This window comes from Geotrypetes seraphini, chromosome 1 (genome assembly GCF_902459505.1).
Source record: "Geotrypetes seraphini chromosome 1, aGeoSer1.1, whole genome shotgun sequence".
Taxonomy (NCBI): Eukaryota; Metazoa; Chordata; class Amphibia; order Gymnophiona; family Dermophiidae; genus Geotrypetes; species Geotrypetes seraphini.
Window position 1 is genome coordinate 431,724,756 of NC_047084.1, and position 21,839 is coordinate 431,746,594.

The 21,839-nt window shown below is 43.6% G+C and overlaps 1 protein-coding gene across 4 annotated transcripts in view; it reads right to left on the minus strand.

The window, feature by feature from the left end:
• Positions 1 to 21,839, minus strand: part of CAAP1 (caspase activity and apoptosis inhibitor 1) — a 142,909-nt gene that overhangs the window by 118,499 nt on the left and 2,571 nt on the right. For 3 of the 4 annotated variants that reach the window (XM_033919288.1, XM_033919314.1, XM_033919295.1), the window contains exon 2: positions 14,770 to 14,906. In XM_033919288.1, coding sequence (XP_033775179.1) covers positions 14,770 to 14,886 — 117 coding nt within the window. In that variant the 5' untranslated portion in view covers positions 14,887 to 14,906. Of the gene's footprint in view, positions 1 to 14,769; positions 14,907 to 19,588; positions 19,759 to 21,839 lie in introns of those variants that run through there. The other variant, XM_033919305.1, reaches the window with a different exon arrangement.

Sequence of the window (21,839 nt, forward strand, 5' to 3'; positions counted from 1 at the left end):
TGGCTGTTTATTCCCTCAAAGAAGTACAGCAAGTTCGTGAGGCATGACCTTCCCTTGCAGAAGCCATGTTGGCTCGCCTTCAGTTGTCCATTGTTTTCTATGTATTCGCATATTGCGTCCTTTACCATTGCTTCCATCATCTTCCCTGGAACCGAGGTCAAGCTCACAGGCCTGTAGTTTCCCGGGTTACCCCTTGATCCCTTCTTAAAGATAGGCGTGACATTCGCTATTTTCCAGTCCTCTGGGATCTCCCCTGTTTTTAGGGAGAGGTTACATATTTGGTGAAGTGTCTCTGCTATTTCATTTCTCAGTTCTTTTAGTACCCTTGGGTGGATGCCGTCCGGGCCTGGTGATTTGTCGCTCTTTAGTCTGTCTATCTGCCTGAGGACTTCCTCTTTGCTCACCTCTAGTTTTACCAGCCTTTCATCTTGTTCTCCGTTTATAATCTCCTCGGGTTCTGGAATATTGGTTGTGTCCTCTCTGGTGAAGACTGACGAGAAGAATTTGTTTAACCTGTCAGCTATCTCTTTTTCCTCCTTTATCGCTCCTTTCCTATCTCCGTCATCCAGTGGTCCCACTTCCTCTCTGGCTGGTTGTTTCCCTTTCACATACCTGAAGAAGGGTTTGAAGTTTCTTGCTTCTCCTGCCAGTCTTTCCTCATATTCTCTCTTTGCTTTCCTGACCTCTCGATGACATTCTTTCTGGTGTCTTTTGTGCTCTTCCTGGTTTTCCTTTGTTGGTTCCTTTTTCCATTTCTTGTAGGATGATTTCTTGTCGCTTATCGTCTTTTTAACTGCAGATGTTATCCATGCTGGGTTTTTAGTTCGATTTTTTTTGCACCCTTTCCTAAACCTTGGGACGTACAGGTCTTGTGCCTCGAGCACTGTGCATTTAAGCAGTGTCCAGGCTTCCTTTACGGTCTTCACCTTTCCTGAGCTGCTGCTGAGCTTTTTTCCTACCATTTTCCTCATGTCCTTGTAGTTTCCTTTTCTGAAGTTGAGTGCTGTCGTTGTGGTTCTTTTCACCTTGGTTGTTCCCATGTTTAATTTGTATTGGATCATGTTGTGATCGCTGTTCCCTAACGGTGCTAGTACCTCCACTTCCTTTGCGGGTCCCTCTAGCCCATTGAGGATTAGGTCTAGAGTGGCATCCCCTCTCGTTGGTTCTGTGACCAGCTGCTCCATGAAACAGTCCCTTATTGCCTCTATGAATTTAGTTTCTCGCGTGCACTTTGAGTGCCCAATGTCCCAGTCTATTCCCGGATAGTTGAAGTCCCCCATAACCACCACCTTTTCTGTTTTGCACACCTGTCTCAGTTCGGCCTCCAGGTCTAGGTCGTTTGTTTCTGGCTGTCCTGGTGGGCGATAGTATAGTCCCAATTTGATGTCAGCTCCTTCCCCTCCTGTCAGCTTAACCCATAGTGACTCCAGACTGTCTGCCCTTATTGTTGTTTCGATTCTGGATGAGACAATGGAGTCCTTTATATACAGTGCTATTCCTCCCCCCTTCTTGTGAGCCCTGTCCTTCCTGTAGAGTTTGTACCCTGGCAGGGCCACATCCCATTTGTTGTCCTCTGACCACCATGTTTCTGTGATTCCTATTATGTCTATGTCCTTTTTTCTGGCTATAACTTCTAGCTCCCCCATTTTAGTTCTTAGGCTTCTAGCATTTGTATATAGGCAATTTAAGTCCCAGTTTGTTACCTTTTCTTTCGGATCTACTCTTGATTTGTTGCTCCTGCTGGTCTCCTCGCGTGTTGCCTCCTGCGGTGTGTCTATTCCGTCCTCTGCCCGCTTCTTTGTTCTTTGATAGCCCTCTGGTTCCGGCTGTTTCCTCCTTGTTTTGCTCTTTAGCTCTAAATGCCCCTCGGTTCCCTGTGCTGCTTCTTTGGGTTTATGTCCATAAAGTGTCCATTTTGTCTCTAGTCCTCTATTGCCAGTTTCTGTCTCAGTATCTTTGCTCGATACTGTGGTCCGATGTGTCGAAGTCAGATCGACTATCGGCTTTCCCCTTGTTATCAGTTTAAAGTTATGTCTATGCAGGTCTGGATGTTACGTGCCAGCATCCTTGTCCCAGCTGTGCTCAAATGCAGACCATCTCTCCTGTAGAGCTTGTTTTTCCCCAGGAAGGTTGACCAGTTCCGTACAAAGAGGAAGCCCTCCTCGTCACACCATCGCCTCAGCCATCCATTTGTTGCTTGCAGCTCGGTCTGCCTCCTCGCATCTGCCCTTGGTACTGGCAGGATCTCAGAAAAGGCTATCTTCCCTGTCCTCAGCTTCAGCTTCCTCCCCAGGATCTTAAACTGTTCGGTCAGTGTAGTCATGTTGAAATTCCTTCTGCTGACGTCATTTGTTCCGACATGGATTATCACTGCTGTGTCCTCTGTCTCAGCTCCCTCCATGATTCTCTCGATTTTGTCGGAGATGTCCTTTGTCCTCGCCCCTGGGAGACATGTCACTAGGCGATCCGCTCTGCCTCCTGCTATGTGACTGTCCACCTCTCTCAGGATTGAGTCTCCCACCACGATAGCAGATTTTCCTCTCCTCAGCTTCCTCCTGGGTCTCAGGTCTGTGTCGGTGATGATTGGGTCCTCCAATCCTTCCTTCTCCTGGTTGGTTCCTCCGCAAGGTTCCTCTCCCTCGGCTCCTGGTGGGTCCTCCAATCCTTCCTTCTCCTGGTTGGTTCCTCCGCAAGGTTCCTCTCCCTCGGCTCCTGGTGGGTCCTGATGGGTCCTGATGGCTCCTGGCGGGTCCTGTCCTCCATCCGTTTGTTCCCTTCTGAAGAGCGGGTGATCCTGTGTCTCTACCATCCTGCAGGCCTCCTCGATGAATCTTTCGAGCTCTTTGACCTGTTCACTGAAGTGGTTTTCTCTGGTGGTGTCCTCAGTTGGTTCAAATTCCCCTGGTTCCTCTATGGAGCGGAGTCCCTCTAGCTCCTGTACTTTGATTTGCAGTCTCCCGACCTCCTTCTTGAGGCTAGCCAGTTCCTGACATCGACCGCATATGTAGGCCTGCCTCCCGGAAGGGAGGTAGACATACATGTGACAATCGATGCAGTATACTGGAAAGCTTCGCTGGCCTTCTGCTGCCTCCATTATTCCTTCCTTGTGACTAGGAGTGGTACACGGTGTGCAGCTAGCTGAAAAAATAGATAGAGAAGAGAAGAATGAGAACAGAAAAAATAATTTTTTTTTTTTTTTTTTTTAGGTTAGAGTTAGAGTTAGAGTTTGCTGCTGGGCTGCCTGTGCTTCTGGCTCCTTCTCTAGGCTCCTTCGCGAAGAACGGCCGCGAGCCGTTGGCTCCCTTGCTTTTAAGGGTGAGCCCGGGCTCCGAGACGACCTCCGACGCTGTGGGGGTGGGCGGAGCTTGCTCTCGCCGCTACCCAATCAGCCTTCTGCCCTTCCTTGCCGGCTTCCGCCCCTCTCTATCTCTCCTCCGCTTTGCCCGGCTGCCTGCCTGTATCCCCTCAGCTTCCCGGTCCGCGCTGCAGGACACCAACAGAAGCAAAGTAAAAGTAAACAAGGTAAAAGTAAAAGTAAACAGTGTACTCTCGAGCCGCCGCCGAGTTCTGTTTTGTTGTGTCTATAGCAAAACAGGTTTTCATAAACTTATCATCCTTATCCAGAATCAAGATGGATGTACTGAAATAATAGGGGACAATGGACCCTTTCCCCTCCTACCTATTCGAGAATACCTCTATACAGGCCATCGCTTCCCTCACCGAACTTATAAACTCAGCCCTAACATCGGGCCTTTTTTCCTCCGACATGGGACATATTTCATTGACCCCTCTGTTGAAAAAGGCCGACCTTGACCCCCCCATACCATCAAACTACCGCCCAATAGCAAATATCCCCCTCCTAACCAAGTTATTAGAATCAATCATATCCACTCAACTCTCATCCTACCTAGAAAGATTCTCTATTCTCCTACCCCACCAATTCGGCTTCAGACCCAACTTCAGCACCGAATCCCTTCTGGCCTCACTAATCTCTAAGGTGCAACAACTCCATTCTCGCAACAAATTCACTGTTCTCCTACAATTCGACCTCTCCGCAGCTTTCGACGTCGTCCATCACGATATCCTAATCTTCCAACTCTCCGAAATAGGCATAAGCTCCACAGTCCTAGATTGGTTCTCGAAATTCCTACGCTTCCGCTCCTACACCGTTAACATAAACGGTACCTCATCCCCCCCCCCCTGGAAACCGAAATGTGGAGTCCCGCAAGGCTCACCCCTCTCTCCTATCCTTTTCAACATCTACATGTCCTCTCTGAAACTCCTTCATCTATCCCCCCTAGAAACTCTCTACAGCTACGCCGATGACATCCTCATCCTCCTCGAGACCGACTCGAATCTCTCTAACCTCGCTGAGAACATATCCACATGTATAACGAATCTCCAATCCTGGGCCCAATCTGTACAAATGAAACTGAATGAGTCCAAAACAAAACTACTTTGGCTCGGCCCAACATCAGATCATTTACCCACCTCCATCCCATTACCTTCTGGCCCCACTCTTCAGCTTGAGTTTTCAAGCAAAGTCCTAGGCATCGTCATAGACTCCTCTCTCTCCTTCAATGACCACCTCAACTCCTTGATAAAAAAAATGCTTCTTTTGCCTTCATATGTTGAGGAAAGTGAGATCCTGCTTTCATCATTCTCACTTCACCGTCCTCGTTCAATCTACCATCCTCTCTAGACTGGACTACTGCAACTCCATCTATATAAGCCTAACTAAGAAAAACCTCCATAGACTCCAGCTAATTCAGAACGCCGCGGCTAAGCTTATTTTCACAAAAGGCAAGTTCGATCACGTCTCCCCACTCCTCTACAAGCTTCACTGGCTCCCAGTATACTCCAGAGTCCTCTTTAAATGTGCCTGCTTAGCCTTCAAGATCCTACATGGCGTCCTTCCTCCCGTTATCCCACTCTTTTGGAATTCCTCAAATCCACACTCCACCAGACCCCCCAAAAAACTGAAACTATCATTCCCCTCTATAAAAGGTATATCCCGCGCAGGAAAACTTGGAACATCTCTCCCCTTTAGAACCACAGAACTCTGGAACAACCTCTCATCCCCACTCAGAAATTCAAGCTCCTTCCAATCCTTCCGCAAACACTTGAAAACTTGGCTCTTTGCAAAAATCTAATCACCTCCCATTCTCTAGTATTCTGTCCCTCTCTATCCTTTTAGTCCCTCTCCTTTATCCTTTCATTGTAGTTCCTTTCTTCTTAATTCTGTAAACCGTACCGAGCTCTGCGCTTGCGGAGATGGCGCGGTATACAAACCTAAGGTTTAGTTTAGTTTAGTTTACAATGCCAATGTGGTGGTTAATCCTGCTATGGACAAGAAATTTAATAGTCATAATGAGAGGACAAACGTAACTAAAGGAATACCTTTACTATGTTAAAACAATTGATATAAAAGATGTTTATGTTTATTACATACTTGATACCCCACAATTTGTCAAAAGGTCAATATGGCTTACTAAATATAATATAATAAAAACTTACCCCTCCCTTTATTTGCAAAACTGTAGTGCATTTTTCAGTGCCGGCTGCAGAAGTAACAGCTCTGATGCTCAAAGAATTCCTGAGCATCGAAGCTGTTACCGCCGTGACCGGTGCTAAAAACCAACGCTATGATTTTATAAAAAGGGAGGTTTAGTAAAAGAAAAGAACACCATTAAATAACAGGACAGGGGTTAGACCAATCACTTAGAAACATTCATACAAAATTTTTCAGGTGTGAACTTATGGATTGGGATTTTACACATTTGTCTTGTGCTTGCATGATATACTCTAAAATAAAAGATGTCTATCTATCAAAATAATCTGAAACAGTTATAGGACCTACAGAAATATTAGATCATGCGTTGAATTACATCATGTACTCTACCATGTATCTCCTATTGTGTAGAAAGGGTTGCTAGAAATGTATTATCCCAGAGGGAATTTAAAGTCAGAATATAGTATGAAATTGAATTTGGGCAGCAACAGGATAATAACATTCTAAGATTGGAGTGAATCTCTGGAATGCTTTGAAAGGATCTCTGCATCTATGTGCAGCTAGATTAGGTTTTCAGAAACTACTGAAGAAACAATTGTTTGTGAATGCTTTTATGTAATACAATACTTTTGAAGAGTGAAGGGGTGTTGGAAGATAAGAATGGAGTCGCTGTGATGATTTAATTATTGATGAGTTATTTATTGTTGATGCTTTTGTAACTAAAAGTAGGTTTTTTGATGAATATGTATGTATTGTCAAACTTTTATGTGTGTTTTTATATAAACCGTGTAGGTGTTATGTGGTATAAAAATTTTTAGGTAATTTTTGCAGAGTATATTAAAGCCCAATGGGCGGACTATAAATTTTACAATTTATTGCATATTCAGGAAGTGATCTTGTTTTGAAATGTTGCAAAAGCGATACTTATGGGCAATATTATTGCTTTTAGTTGTAAAAAGAGAGATCATGCTAGTAGTTAACCCGATTACGACAATGTGGTGCTACACCCCAGAACAGAGCACCTACACCCCAGAACAGAGTCCCATTACTGGCAATTCAGGCTCCTTTAACAAACTGATACATCAGAGAACGAAACAATTTGCTCTATTATTATTATTATTATTATTTTATTTCTTATATACTGCTATACCGTGAGGTTCAAAGCGGTTTACAATGAAGATAGATTAAAAATACATTAAAATAAAATAAATAAAAATGGTACTTTGGATTTCCCTAGCTGTCCCGAAGGCTCTATATTATCAATCAGGGGAGATTTGATTTAAATCAAATCAATTTAAACCTCTACCAGGTGTGTCCAACCTGCAGCCCCGTGAAATATTTTGTGCAGCCTCGGTCGAGGACAATGCAGTGTTTTCCTCTGCTGCCCCCGGGTGTTTACCGTCTTGCCGGCTCCCTCCTCTGTCTTGCTGCAGCATTTGCGCGTTTGTGCGACCCCAGAAACATTTTTTTCAGCCAATGCGGCCCAGGGAAGTCAAAAGGTCGGACACCTCTGCAACGGTCTAGACAGAAAGACTTGATTTAAATCGTGGTTTTCTACAGAAAGACTCATTCTTACCTGATATAATTAAAATACTCTAAAACCAGGTCTCTTTTACAGCTTGCTACCATTATAACTTTTCTCTTCCAAGGAGAGAATAATATGATAAAACCTCAGGCTATATACATAAAGATACCAAGACTTGTGGAATATTCTGCTCAAAAGGTTTCACTTTAATTTTTACTGTTTGCTCCTCCCTCCTCACATATATAAACTTAGCACTTAAGAGGTAAGGGGATTTATTATGTGTATATCAACTTGCAAAAGAACAATGGGGTAAGGTCTTTTTCTCAACTCTACATATTTTATAACATTTTTGCTGTGAAGAAGTTGCAGACACAACTTCAGTTTTCAGAAATGCAAAAACAATCATATGTGATCATATCTTCTTGAAAGAAAAATTGCATGTGACATTATGAATGGATTAATGAAATTCATTTACCATAAAAAATATAAACATTGCATGAATATACAAAACTTTTCTGGGAAACCGTTGAAGATTCCACCTATGAGGAAACAACGCCACATGTGGAGTGTGCCTTTACCGAAATGGGAGGACTCTTTCCTGCTCTAATATACAGAGATGGAAATCGCCATTCAGATCCATCTAGAAATGGTAATTTTTGAAGCTGGTCTGCCTTTCCGGGCTACTCGAACCAGCAGAAACAAGTGATATGACAAACAAAATTCATTTGAGATATCCAAGTATGCAGCAAAAGACTGTGCACATCCAGCAATTTCAACACCCTGTCATGTTTGCTCGAATTCAACGGCATAAAAGCTAGCAACCGTACGTTCTGGATGATGTGGAAACTAGAAACTCCTTTCAGTATAAAGGAGAGGACAGTGCGCAGAATCATGCTTAATTCTGTAATCTGAACAAATGGATCTCTGCAGGATAAATCCTGAAGCTCGGACACTATGGGCTGATGTAATGGCCACCATGAATACCGTCTTAACAGTAGGATTCATCAGAGATATTCAGTACAACGGCTCATAGGGCAGATTCACCAGTGACCTGAGAACCAGATTAGATTCCAAGCCACAAATGGCTGACGCAAAGGAGGACGGAGCTGTAATGCACCCTTCAGGAAACAGACTACATCGAGATAAATTACAAAGGAACCCCACCAGGGCTTAGGAACAAAGCAGAAAAGCCCAGCTATCTAAACTCTCAGAGAGCCAAATGCAAGGCCTTTTTTCAAGCCTTCTCAAAGGAAAGCGAGCATCACTGAGATCGACATCAAGCTCGGGTCTTCACTCTTCCAAGTGTATCAGGTGTGAAAACACTGCCAGGCCTTGACATACGCTGCAATGGTCAACTTCTTCTTGTTGCGCAAGATAGTAGCAACCATCCCCAGCTGAGAAGCTTCTGCGCTTTAATGCTACATGCTCAAGAGCCATGCCGTAAAACCAAAATCCGGATCCTGCAGGGCTATTGGGCCCTGAATGAGGAGACGTGAGTGGCAGGGAAGTCTGAGACCCCATTCTAGCTGCAGACGAACCAGGTACGCATATCACAAGGGCCTTGAACAATAGGGTGCCATAAGAATCATCTGACACTGGTGTGCCTTGATCCTTCACAGAAGATGCTCTATCAAGGGCCACGGAAGAAAAGCATAAAGATGACCCTCCTGTTGTCACGGCTGAACCATGGTATCCAATCTTTCGCTTCCTGGTTCGCGATGGCAGCTGAAGAACTGAAACACCCTCTTGTTGGATGCCAATGCAATCAGGTCGAATGCACATATCTATCTCTGCACAATACATGTGAATGCTCTCTGGGATAGCGACCATTCCCCTGGATCCAGAGTTTGGCAGCTAAGATAATCCACTTGCATGTTATCTACTCTTGCCAGAAGACAGTTTTCCGCCCAGCGAAATAGCATTTGAGCCTCCCGCCGTAGAGGGACACTTCTGGTACCCTCTTGGTGATTGATATAGGCTACTGCTTTGGCATTGTCCAAGAAGGTTTGAACTGCCCTATTCTGAAATGCTGTCTCAAACTAGCACACAAACCTTAGGTGAGCAATGTTCCCAAGGGAATGGGTCCCTGAGCCATGAACTGAGAATTCAGGCTGTCCAGGTGGGTGCACTGCTAAGCAGCAAACCCTCTGGAAGCAGACTTTAAGAGTAAAGTCTGTAATCTCCCACAGCCAGAGCTGTCCCTAAAGGGATCCTCTGCAGCATGAAGATTGTGAAGCAGTGGAAAAATGCTGACATTAAAGAAAACCAAACACGAACAGAAAAGACTAGCTCCTACTGTCTCGCTTATAGGAAGACAACTAGAAGTAGGAGAACAGTCTAGAGGTAAGAGTAGAAGAGTAAAAAGCTATGCTAATGAGGCTTCCTACAAGAGATCTCGCGATATGGGATTAACTACCCACTTGTTCAGGAATTGAGTGAGATTGTACAATAAATTTTAAACAGAAAACTATTGATTTTTTCCTTAAAAAACATTTTATTTATAAAACGCCAATTTAAATAAAAAATATCTGATTTAAATTTTAAAAATCCAATTTTTCTATTTGTTTTTATAGAATTGATATTTATCCACCCTGTTATCAATACATAATGCTATACATAGGTAAGGTGACCATTCGTCCCGTTTTGAACAGGACTGTCCCTTTTTCAGATCCCCTGTCTCGTTGTCCCCATGCACAGCTTCGGGACGCCAAAATGTCCTGTTTTCAGAGACGGCGTCCCAAAGCTGTGTGTGAGGCCAACGGGACAGGGGATCGCAGGAGAACGGGCTGTCTCCCTGCCTCAGGACCGGTGTTAGGGGAAGAGCAAAAGGGACAGGGGGGCCCCCAAACTGTCTAGTGAGGTCTTCTTCCCTCCCTTCTACTCCCTCACTACTCTCTTGCCTGCAAGCGAACTGAACTCAGGCCACGGGGCTCTACCATTGCGCGTGCTGGTTTCCCTTCGCATTCGAAACAGGAAATGTCATCATTCCTGTTTCGGAGGAGAAGGGAAGCCAGTGCGTGCCATGTTAGAGCCCCGCGGCCTGAGTTCAATTCACTTACGGGTCATTACTGTGGAGACAGCAGGACGTGTTCCCATCTCCTGTCCACTACCTGTCTCAGTGCCTCTCCGCTGGGGTTACCTGGCAACGGAGATGGGCCCAGACTGGAGAGAGAGCTTGTGAGGGTAGCAGACTGCCCGCCACACCCCGAGGATCATAGTAACCGGCAGGTAACCGCCCAGCGTACAAGACTCAAGCAGTCAACTTCTAATTAGTCACACTGGATGCTAATCGTTTTGGATTTTCTTTTTCTCCTTCCTGTAAAGATTATTTATGTACCTTAAGGAGAAGAAGAAAATTCAAAATGATTAGCATCCAGTGTGACTGACCATTCTACAAAGCCAGGATTTTATGGACTCTCTTACAAGTGTAGCCAGTATTCAAAGGACCACTTCTAAAGTCCTATTTTTCAATTTTTTTACCAGCACTCTAAGGCCAACTCTCTAACAGAGCATCTGCATTTACCCATCACTTGCACATGGAGGGAGAAGAAGACAGATGCAAGGAAGGAGGGAGTGAGAATAAGGAAGGAAGGAGAGAAAATGCCAGATAATGGAGGGGGAAGGAGAGATAGAAGAGGAGAGCAGAGAGATGCCAGGGTATAAGAGAAGGGAAACTAAAAAGACAGATGCCACACCAGAGGGAAAGGAATGAGAGGAGATGCCAGAGCATGGAGGCGGAGGGAGAGGTAGAAGAGAAGGAAATGTGTGTGATGCCAGGCCATGGGGCTGAGTGGGAAGGAAGGAAGGAAGGAAAGGAGAAGAGAGAGATGCCAGAGCATAGGGGAAGGGGTGGAGACAGAAAAATGAAGTGGGGTGAAGCTGAAATGAATCATGTACAAAGGAGAGAAGGGGCACAGGACAGACAGCTTATTGAAGGGACATAAAAAGAGGGAAATTGCCATATGGAAGAGAGAGGGCGGACACTGGATGGAAAGGGCAGAGAGGGCAGTGGATGGGAGGGGTGAGACAGAGGGTGAACAGTAGATGGAAGGGGTAGAGAGAGGGAGACCGGTGCTGAATGGAAGTGTGGGGGAGAGGGTGGACAGATGCTGAATGGAAGTGTGGGGAGGGGGGCAGACATTGAATGGAAGGAGGTGAGAGAGGGGAGTAGATGCTGGAAGGAAGTGGAGAGGAGAAAGAAAAAAGGGTACATGCTGGATTGAGGGAAGAGGATAGAGTTAGATACTGGAAGGGGTGAGGGAAAGAGGTGGCAAGCTATAGGTAGACACACTGAAAGAGGGAAATTGAAGACTGAATAGTAAGAAAGAATTTAGACAGAGGCAGAAAATAAATTGAGAAGGAAGAACAGGAGGAAGGGAACAGAGAGAAAGATGCCTAAGCAGGGGGGAAGGGGAGGAGACAGATACCAGACCTGGGAGGAGGAAAAGAGGAAGGAGACAGATACCAGATCTGAGGGGAGAAAAAGAGGAGAGATATGCTAAAATCTGCTGGGAGGGAAGGAGGGAGGTGAGAAAGAGGCAGAGAAAGGGGGGGGGGGTTGTAAACAGATTAGAAAGACTAGAGAGAAAGACCTGAACCAAAGGGGAAAGACAGGAGGCAGATGCAGGACTATGGGAGGTTCAGACAGAGGGGGGAAAGACCCTGGGTAGATTTAAGATCATAACAGAGGAGGGAGAGAGAGGGAGACCTGGAACAAAGGTACAAATGAGAACTGACACTTGATCTGGGGAGGGTAACAGACCTGACCTAAAGGGGATGGGGCTGGATTGTGAAAGAAATGTTGGATGCGAAAGAAATGTTGGATGCACAGTCAGAAGGAAGTGCAACCAGAGACTCATGAAATCACCAGACAACAAAAGTAGGAAAATTATTTTATTTTAAATTTAGTGATCAAAAGGTGTCCATTTTGAGAATATATATCTGCTGTCTATATTTTGCACTATATTTGTCTATTTTTCTATAGTTACTGAGGTGACATTGCATATTTTAAAGTAATCTGCCTTGACATCTTTGAAAACCCCCCGAAACTCGTAAATGATAATTAACATTTTCTCTGTGTACAGTGTGCTTTGTGTGTACATGAAAAATGAGTGGATGAAATTGGGGGCGGGGCTGAATATTAATAGATGTTCCATTTTGATGAGAAAAATAAATGTCACATTATATATAGGGAATGCCATTTTTGTACTACTAACAGAGCCTATTTTTCCCCAAAACAAGCTTTTTATACTAGCTTTGTGTGTTCAAAAACATGCCTTAAATGTGGTTTGCGATATAATACATTATCACATGCTCTTTGGTCCTGTGGTAACATACAAAGATTTTGGCATAAATTGTTCTCTTATTTGAGAACCATTCTTGGTAAATCCTTAATTCTCTTTGTTGAGCATTTTATTTGGGAAAATGGAACAATGTGGATCCCTTAAATAACAAGGCCAGCTTCTTATACCGTATATAAACTGAACCAAAATATAAAATGAGGTAACCTTTTTCTCCTAAAAAGGAGGAAAAAAGGTTAACTCGAATATAAACCAAGTTCTGCAACCAGCCTTCCTCCTCCCTCCCCTGCCCTACCAGGCTCTGCACCCTGTCCCCACTCCCTCCCCTGATGCCTTGTAGGTCTTTCTTTGGGCCTGCAGTAAGCCCTGGTAGTCTAGTGGTGAGCCAGGACAGGAGGAAACCCTCTCGCATCCTGTCACAGCTGACTCTAAAACATCCCTCTTTTCTCCCTCTCCTAGACCTCTAGAAAGCCCACCTTAAAAGCCCTGGTGGTCCAGGTGAAACATGGCATGAGCAATCTTCCTACGCTCCTGCCCCGTGTGCACCACTATCTAAAATGGCTGCCGCAAGTTCCTGCGGCAAACTTAGTGAGACCACGAGAATGCGTGGCAACCATTTTAGATAGTGGCTAGAAGTCAGGAGGTGGGAGGGATCCCTCCTGTCTCGACTCATCGCTGGACCACCAGGGCTTACAGTAGGCCCGAGGGAAGCCTGCAACAGGTCCACGAGGGGGGCAAGTGGGTGCTGACCGAAATATAAACAGAGACCCCCATTTTGGGGCCTTTTCTGGCCCAAAAATCTCAGTTTATATTCAAGTATATATGGTAAAGCAACACCAGGGTACTCTAGTTCTGGGACTACAACTTACTACCTTGCAAGGACTTGGTGCTACCTACAGGTGAGATGTTCATGATAAAGAACTCCACTAAGGTGCTAGGAGTTAACTTAGACTCCCTCTTGGTCTTTAAAAAACCAGACCAGATCCATGGTAAGGAAATTCTTCTTCACACTAAAACAACTGAGAACAATCAGGTCGGCTCTGATCCAAGACAGCTTTAGAAAAGTGGCACAAGCTGTCCTACTGCCCTACCTAGATTACTGCAACTCCCTCTACTACAGCTTTAAAGAGAAGGAACTGAAGTGACTGCAAATGCTCCAAAATACAGCAGCAAGGCTGATTTTTTGATCCAGCTGTTTTCAGAGGGCCAGTCCTTTACTGCTTAAACTACATTGGTTACCAGTGGAAAAAAGAATTCACTACAAGTTAGCTTGTATGATCCACAAGGCTATCTATGGATAGAACTTCATCATTAAGGTCTCACATTTTCCTAGGCAGTGCTTCAAGATACTATTCCCGTCTTCTAAACAAGTACACTGGAAGAAGATGTTTAACTCCACCATTGAGTTCCTAGGACTAAACATCTGGAATAGTCTGCCTGCATATCTGCAGCAACTCACCACATAACTATTACTTCAGGAAAAAGCTAAAGACATACCTTTGCCCCTTGTAGCTACTAAACGCTTTTCGAGGACTTCATACCCGTCCCATCTATTGTTCCCTCTACACCTGAGCTATCAGTGTTAAATTTGCTTATCTCTAACCTTCAATCACTAATGTAAAATCCTCTTGCTGTGAGCCGCATTGATTCCATGTAGAAAATTGCAGAATACAAGAAGTTGTATTATTGGTAAGAAGTGTATTCTGCAGTCTACAGAATTGGATACAAGATCAGGCACCTTCTTTCTGATAATGGAAAAATGCATTACATACATTAATGATGTTGGAAGTATATATATGTTTAAAAAGCACTTTTGGTCTACTTGGCAATCATATATTCAGGCTCTTTCTTCCAAGGCTTGTAGTTCAGTAAAGCAATGAGCATAGGATCTTGCATATTTACCATGTTGAACTACTCTTTGTTAATGTTGTGATTTATATGAATGGGAGTGGGGGTGGGAAAGGTGGGTAGGTTAATAAGAGATGAACTTTTCATATTTGCTGTTGTCACAGAAATCTATAAGAGTAAAAGCTCTGTATTTGGATTATTTCAAGATTATTATGGGAATTTTAAGACATTTCTTTTTTTTTTCCAATTCTTTATTCATTTTTCCATCTTACATCAAGTGTACAATAATACATCAATTGAATCATACAGATCACTCAAAATTATTTTCTATTATCTTCTTAAATACACAAATTAAGCCCCACCCTACCCTCCCTTTACAATATTTACAATATTTTAAGACATTTCTTGCTTACTGTACTGATGTTCTTTATACATTGTTTATCTCAATAAAAAGGTTTATAACACTAAAAGCTGGTTATACTGTCTGGAAGTATACTGAATTTCTCGTAGCAGAGAGATCATTCCTGGCTGCTATAGGGTACAAAATAGTAGTCACTGCCTAACAAAAAAAATAAATCACTTACCCCTGTTCCTGCTGCAACAGGTGATGGAGTTGGAGTGGCAGAAGGCGGCCTGCATGCAACACCTGTTCCTCCTTTTGTACTAGGACGAACAGAAGGGGGTTTCTGGTTGCTTGCCATTTCTTGTTATCTGGAAGTTTCTATTTGAAAATGTACAATAAGTCAAATTTCATATCATTACTGACAGTAACTGAAAATATGAGGCTTGTGAAACAAGCACACACCACTACTTAAAATATAAACACCAATATGTTATAAGGAAAACTCCACAAGCAATGTTAAAAAAAAAAAAAACTTGGTGGAAAGGGGGAGAAGGACATTAACAGTCAGCATCCAGCTCTTTCAATAATTTTTTAAAGACCATTTCTTTTTATTTCACTTATTCCATTGTGATAGGAATCCCGCTATCCCTACCAGAAACAGGGAGAAATATCCTCTAAGCCCCATTAAAAACCCTGTCAGCAGGTCTGTGAAACATCCTGCAGTGTATAGAAATAAAGTGCACAGCTTTAGGCAGGAGCCTGCCCCTTTGAGAATGCCTAGAGCTCAGGCTGACATTCAGAGTGCAGGGCCCTTTAAGATCTTGCCTGCCCCTGCTAGGAGGGGGCGTGTCTAGGTGCCGAGGTTTCCATTTCCTGAGCTTCCCTTGTCAGACAGGGGAGGAAGAAAGCTGGAAAAAGCAGCTGAACGTAGGCTGGGAAGGAGGCCAGTCCTTCCAGCTGAGCTGGAGCCAGCACAAGCCCATTCCCCCATGGAGACTGCTGACTGGGAAATGGAGAAGCTTGCTGAAAGCCATGCTGAGCCAATCACAGAAGCCCAGGCAGAGATCTATACAATGGATTTCCAAAAGAACTGTGTTTTGCTAGCCTTAGTGAGGCGCAGATGGATTGTAAGTAGGCTGTTAAGCCAAACAGTTTATTTTTCCTTTCACTAAAGTTTTCATTGTGATATTTTTGGTTCAAGCCTGTTGAGTGTTTGTGCTAGTGACATTGTGGGATTTGCCCAGCCACCCCAAAGAACTGTGAAGTAGAAGCTGCCTTTTTGTTTTGGAGCAGCTATGCACTGCTAAGGTGTGCTGTGGGAGTGAGGGATAAAACCTGTGCCCGTCTTTTTGGGAGGTCGGCAACACCAGTGGTGTATGGGCCTATCTCCTCCCAGCTTGTTTGATGAATTCGGCTCTACCTAACAGGGCTTCAGCCAGAGCCAGAGTGTGTGCTTTAAAAAAGGAAAAACATTTGTTTGAATGAACTGTTCTTGATAGGCCAGCTAGTGTGGCCAGAAGAAAAGTTTTTGGAGTTTGTTTTTGAATGTTGGACTCAATCCACTGCATTGGTTGTGCTGGGAAGCTTAGTCTTGGTATTTAAGAGACTGTGTGCTGAGTTTGGACTTGACTATGGCTTATGGCTCAAGTGTGTGGAACTATTGAAACTTTATTGGGGGGGGTTCAATAAGATATAATTGGATTTATAGAATCCTTATTTGCTCATGCCATATTTACCATCCTGTTTGAGTTTTGGATTTTCCATTAAAGTTTTCCTTTTGTGTTACAACAGAGAAGTCTGTGTGCATTTCTGGGAGGCACTGAGAGCTGTGTTCCACTGCCTTATTCAACTCTGGGACACACATTCACAGGGGCTTGTAGGCATAGCTGGGATCCTGTCCCACAATACGTACTTTCTCAGTATTACACTCATCTCAGAAACTAAGGGTTGCTCCTTTGAACTTGCATATTCTTTTAGATTCTACTCGGCAATTCTGCTTTAAGTTTGTGGCACCTATACTTCCCTTCCTCTTATTTTCATTTATACAATGTCATTAAAAAAACTTTCCCTTCCCCTTTATTTCCTTTTGTCCCATACCCATTGCAATCAAGTCTTTGTTTTGATCTCAATCCCCCTATTTTTATTTAGACTTTTTTTTTTGTTATACATAACTTTAATATTTTAAATTTTTTACTTTTTATTATTTTAAACCAACCAGATACCTGTGATCAAAATATTAATAAACTTGAACTTGTATGCTCACCCTTTGGGCACTGGGCCTGAAATGTCTTATGAAATTTTAAAACTGCTTAAAAATTATTTTTACATAAGCTTTCCCCTCACTAGCTTCATAGTGTTGGCTTTCCTGCTGTCTACACACCTGCTAGCCATAGTACTCTAGTGCAGCAACTTCCCCTTTTTATTTAAAATATTTAAAACCCATTTATCTAAAGATCTATGCATGTATAACAGAAACAATAAAACAAAACCAATCACAAGCTGTTCAAAGTTGTTAAAACTCATGCGGATTGTGAAAAATTACAGGCGGACCTTAGGAAATTGAAAGACTGGGCATCCAAGTGGCAGATGAAATTTAACGTGGACAAAGGCAAAGTGATGCACATTGGGAAGAATAGCCCAAATCACAGTTACCAGATGCTAAGGTCCACCTTGGGGGTTAGTGCCCAAGAAAATGATCTGGGTGTCATCGTAGACAATACGATAAAATCTTCTGGCCAATGTGCGGCGGCAGCCATAAAATCAAACGGGATGCTAGTAATTATTAAAAAAGGGATGGTTAACAAAACTAGGAATGTTATAATGGAACCACAAGCACCAGGGGGTACTTAGAGAAGCTGAAAGGGGATAATTTTAGAACCAATGCTAGGAAGTTCTTCTTTACACAGAGGGTGGTGGACACCTGGAATGCGCTTCCGGAGGTTGTGATAGGACAGAGTACACTACGGGGGTTCAAGGAAGGATTGGATAAATTCCTGAACGATAGGAGGATTGAAGGATTCAGATAGAGGTAGAGATAGGTTTTAGACAGAGTATGGATAGAAGGATAAAAGGGATTAGAGAAGGATCACATTACAGGTCATGGGCCTGATGGGCCGCCGCGGGTGCGGACTGCTGGGCACGATGGACCTCGTGTCTGACCCAGCGGAGGCAACTTCTTATGTTCTTAATGCCCCTATATCGATCGCTCCATGGTGCGACCTCATCTGGAGTATTGCGTTCAATTCTGGTCTCCTTATCTCAAGAAAGATATAGTGACGCTAGAAAAGGTTCAAAGAAGAGCGACCAAGATAAAGGGGATGGAACTCCTCTCATATGAGGAAAGACTAAAAAGGTTAGAAACATAGAAACATAGAAAGATGACGGCAGAAAAGGGCTACAGCCCATCAAGTCTGCCCACTCTATTGACCCACCCCATTAAGTCTGAATGCTAATGACCTAGTTCCTTAATTCGACCCTCGTAGGGATCCCACGTGAATGTCCCATTTATTCTTAAAGTCGAGCACGCTGGTGGCCTTGATCACCTGCACCGGAAGTCTGTTCCAGTGATCTACCACCCTTTCTGTGAAGAAATACTTCCTGGTGTCACCACTAAATTTCCCTCCTCTGAGTTTGAGCGGGTGCCCCCTTGTGACCGAGGGTCCCTTGGGAAAGAATATATCGTTTTCCACCTCGACACGACCCGTGATGTACTTAAATGTCTCAATCATGTCACCCCTTTCCCTGCGCTCCTCTAGGGTATAGAGCTGCAGTTTGCCCAGTCTTTCTTCGTATGAGAGACCCTTGAGCCCCGCGACCATCCTAGTGGCCATCCGCTGGACCGACTCAGCTCGAAGCACATCTTTCCGGTAATGTGGCCTCCAGAATTGCACACAGTATTCCAGATGGGGGTCTCACCATGGTTCTTTAGAGTGGCATTATGACTTCAGGTTTACGGCTGACGAAGCTTCTATTGATACATCCCATCATTTGCCTTGCCTTTGATGAGGCCTTCTCTACTTGTTTGGCAGCCTTCATGTCTGCACTGATGATTACCCCCAAGTCCCGTTCCTCTGAAGTCCTAGCTAGCATTTCTCCATTCAAGGAGTATGTTCTGCATGGATTTCCGCTGCCGAGATGCATGACCTTACATTTTTTAGCGTTGAAGCCTACCTGCCATGTCGAGGACCAGTTTTCCAACGTGATCAGATCTTGTGTCATACTATCCTTGAGGTTGCTTTCACTTACTATGTTACACAGTTTGGCGGCATCGGCGAACAGTGCTACTTTACCCTGAAGCCCCCGGGTCAAGTCCCTTATGAATATGTTGAAAAGGGATGGTCCCAGGACTGAGCCCTGCGGCACTCCGCTAGTCACCTCCGATGTCTCAGAGAGGGTGCCGTTGACCACCACCCTCTGAAGTCTTCCACTCAGCCAATCACTGACCCATGCAGTTAGTTTCTCACCCAAACCCATCGATTTCATCTTGTTTAATAGTCTACGGTGTGGGACACTGTCGAAAGCTTTACTGAAATCCAAGTACACTATTTCCAGAGACTCTCCCGAGTCTAGCTTTCCTGTCACCCAATCGAAGAAGCTTATAAGATTGGATTGGCATGACCTGCCTCTGGTGAATCCATGTTGACAGGGATCCCTTAGATTCCCTTCATCCATTATCGTGTCTAATTTACCTTTAAGTAGAGTTTCCATGAGTTTACACACTATTGATGTGAGACTCACTGGTCTGTAATTTGCAGCCTCTGCTCTGCAACCCTTTTTGTGCAGAGGAACGACGTTAGCTGTTTTCCAGTCCAGGGGGACTCTCCCCGTACTTAGGGAGAGATTGAAGAGCATGGTGTTAGGGCTCTTCAGCTTGTAAAAGAGACGTCTGAGGGGGAGATATGACTGAAGTCTACAAAATCCTGAGTGGAGTAGAATTGGTAGGAAGTAGTCATCCCCTGCTGCCAAGGGATGTAGGAACTTCAGTTAATAGAAATTGAGCCCCTCCTACTCTGCTCCTGGAGCATGCTCCCTGGATACCAGTTAGGGATAGATTCACAAACCTGCCCAATCGGAACCGATCCATGCCCGATCCGGGTAGATCCGATGAATTCTTCAAAGTTGAATATGCAGGTGGGGGCAATCGGAGGAATGCCCCCATCTGCCTGCCCAGATCACTCTATAACGATCCCAGTGCATGTGCAGACCATCTGTAGGTGAAATCCCTGCATAACTTTAAAAATGCTACAATTAAAGACTCAGTGATATTACATCGAAAACCTGACCACATAGAGAACTTTAATCGAAGGCTGAATGTTAGGATTTTAAATTTCCCTAAAGTACCCGGGATATCAGCTTATGATATGCTTAAGAAATATTTAATGGAAATTTTAAAGTATTCCTCTGATAATATTCCTCCTTTAAATAAAGTATTCTACCTTCCCTTTTTCCACAATTGGATTTAAATAATATCTCAGCCATTTTTGAGGAATCTATCTGACTATATACCTAGAATGACACTTTTGGCTTCTTTCATTTTCCAACAGGACATTTATTCTTTTATGAAACTCTACTTCCGTGTGTCTAAAGAACTGTTATATGGAAAAAAGGTATGGGTATTCCTGGATGTAACTAAGGTTACCCAGGAAGAGAGGAAACTTTTCTTAGCAATGCGACAGAATACTAGGGCTTTGGGGGGTGTCTTTTTTTTTTTGCTTGTGTACCCTTGTAAATGCATTGTCAAATATGCTCAAGTTAAATATGTCTTCTTTCAACCAGAGCAATTAAGATCCTTTCTGGATCTTAAGAAAATTGCTGTTGTATGAGGTGTTAAATAGAATTTAGAATGCAGATTATGTTATAGCCTATATTGTACCTTTTTTCAGCATGATTGATTGATTAACTTCTTACTTGCCTGCTTTAACCCTCCCCCCCCAGCTCTTTTTGTGGTCTAAGAAAGCATATTCTTTGGTAAAATGTGATCTTGGAACATTTATTCCTGCTGTATTATCCTAAGCAAGATGTATTTCCTCCTTCCCCCCCCCAGGCAAGGGCCGCTCTATGTGCCTCAGATTTGGAGTGCTAGAAGATTTATGAAACTTTTCACCGGAACTGTGCTTGCGTTTCTCCAGAACGCCGCCATCACCCTTCTGAGGATGAGACCATGTTAAAGAACTCTTTCTTAATTATGTGATTACACTGAACACTTTTCAAAGACTTTACAATCTTTTGATTTTAGAACTATGACTTTGAACAAATGACTGGGATCTCTGGAACCTAAAATCAGTGTTCTACAGGAGTCAATTATAACAGCCATTCCCTGTCATCAGCAGCAGACGAATCCAGACGCATGGGTTAAGTGCATTTGAAAGGGTGTGGAACCCATTGACATCATTTATTGCGTCAAATAGTTGTCATGTACCTTTTCTTTTTATTTGTTCTCCTTACACATCCAGGGTGGGAGGGAGATGGGAAAACATTATAATTATTATTCATTATATCTATTTTATTGAAATTATACATATGGTTTTATTTTCATTAGTCAAGGGGAGGGGGGGTGAAAATGTTTGTTGTTGAAATATTTGTATATTTAAAGTGCTTTTGTTTGATTCGTTTATGTTTAAATTCACTGTATTGCACTGTTAATAATTGAAAACTAATAAAAATTTACAAAAAAAAAAAAGGTGGTGCAGTGGCGGCGGCAACGGGCAGGGGGGTGTTTTTTAAAAAAGGTGGTGCCGTAGTGACATCAGCAGGAGCAAGCGGGTGGGTCTAAAAAGGTGGTGCAGCGGGGTACCAAAATTTGTACCTTTGCTTCATAAGACACACTGAGATTTCCACCCACTATTGGGTGTGAAAAAAGTGCATCTTATGGAGCGAAAAATACGGTAGATTGTAAGTTCTTACAAGTGGGTACTGTCTACTACTACTTACCATTTCTAGTAGACATACGCAGCACTGTACATCAAAACATAGAAGAGACAGTCCCTGCTCAAAAGAGCTTACAATCTAGTCAAGACAGACAAATTGGACTAGAAGGTGCATCGATGCACAATGATCAGGTGGGGGAAATATAGAGGGAATGAGATATTGGTGGTTAGCAGGTAGGGGATTTACAGAGGGAATGATAAGACAGATATTGATTCTTAGAAGGTGAATTGGAGTTTGGAATTGAAAGCATCTTCAAAGAAGTGGGTTTTGAGTCTGGATTTGAATACTGCCAGAGAGAGAGCTTGACGTATCAAGTCAGGCAGTTTGCTCCAGACATACGTTGCAGCAAGGTAGAAGAGATGGAGTCTAGAGTTGACTGTAGAG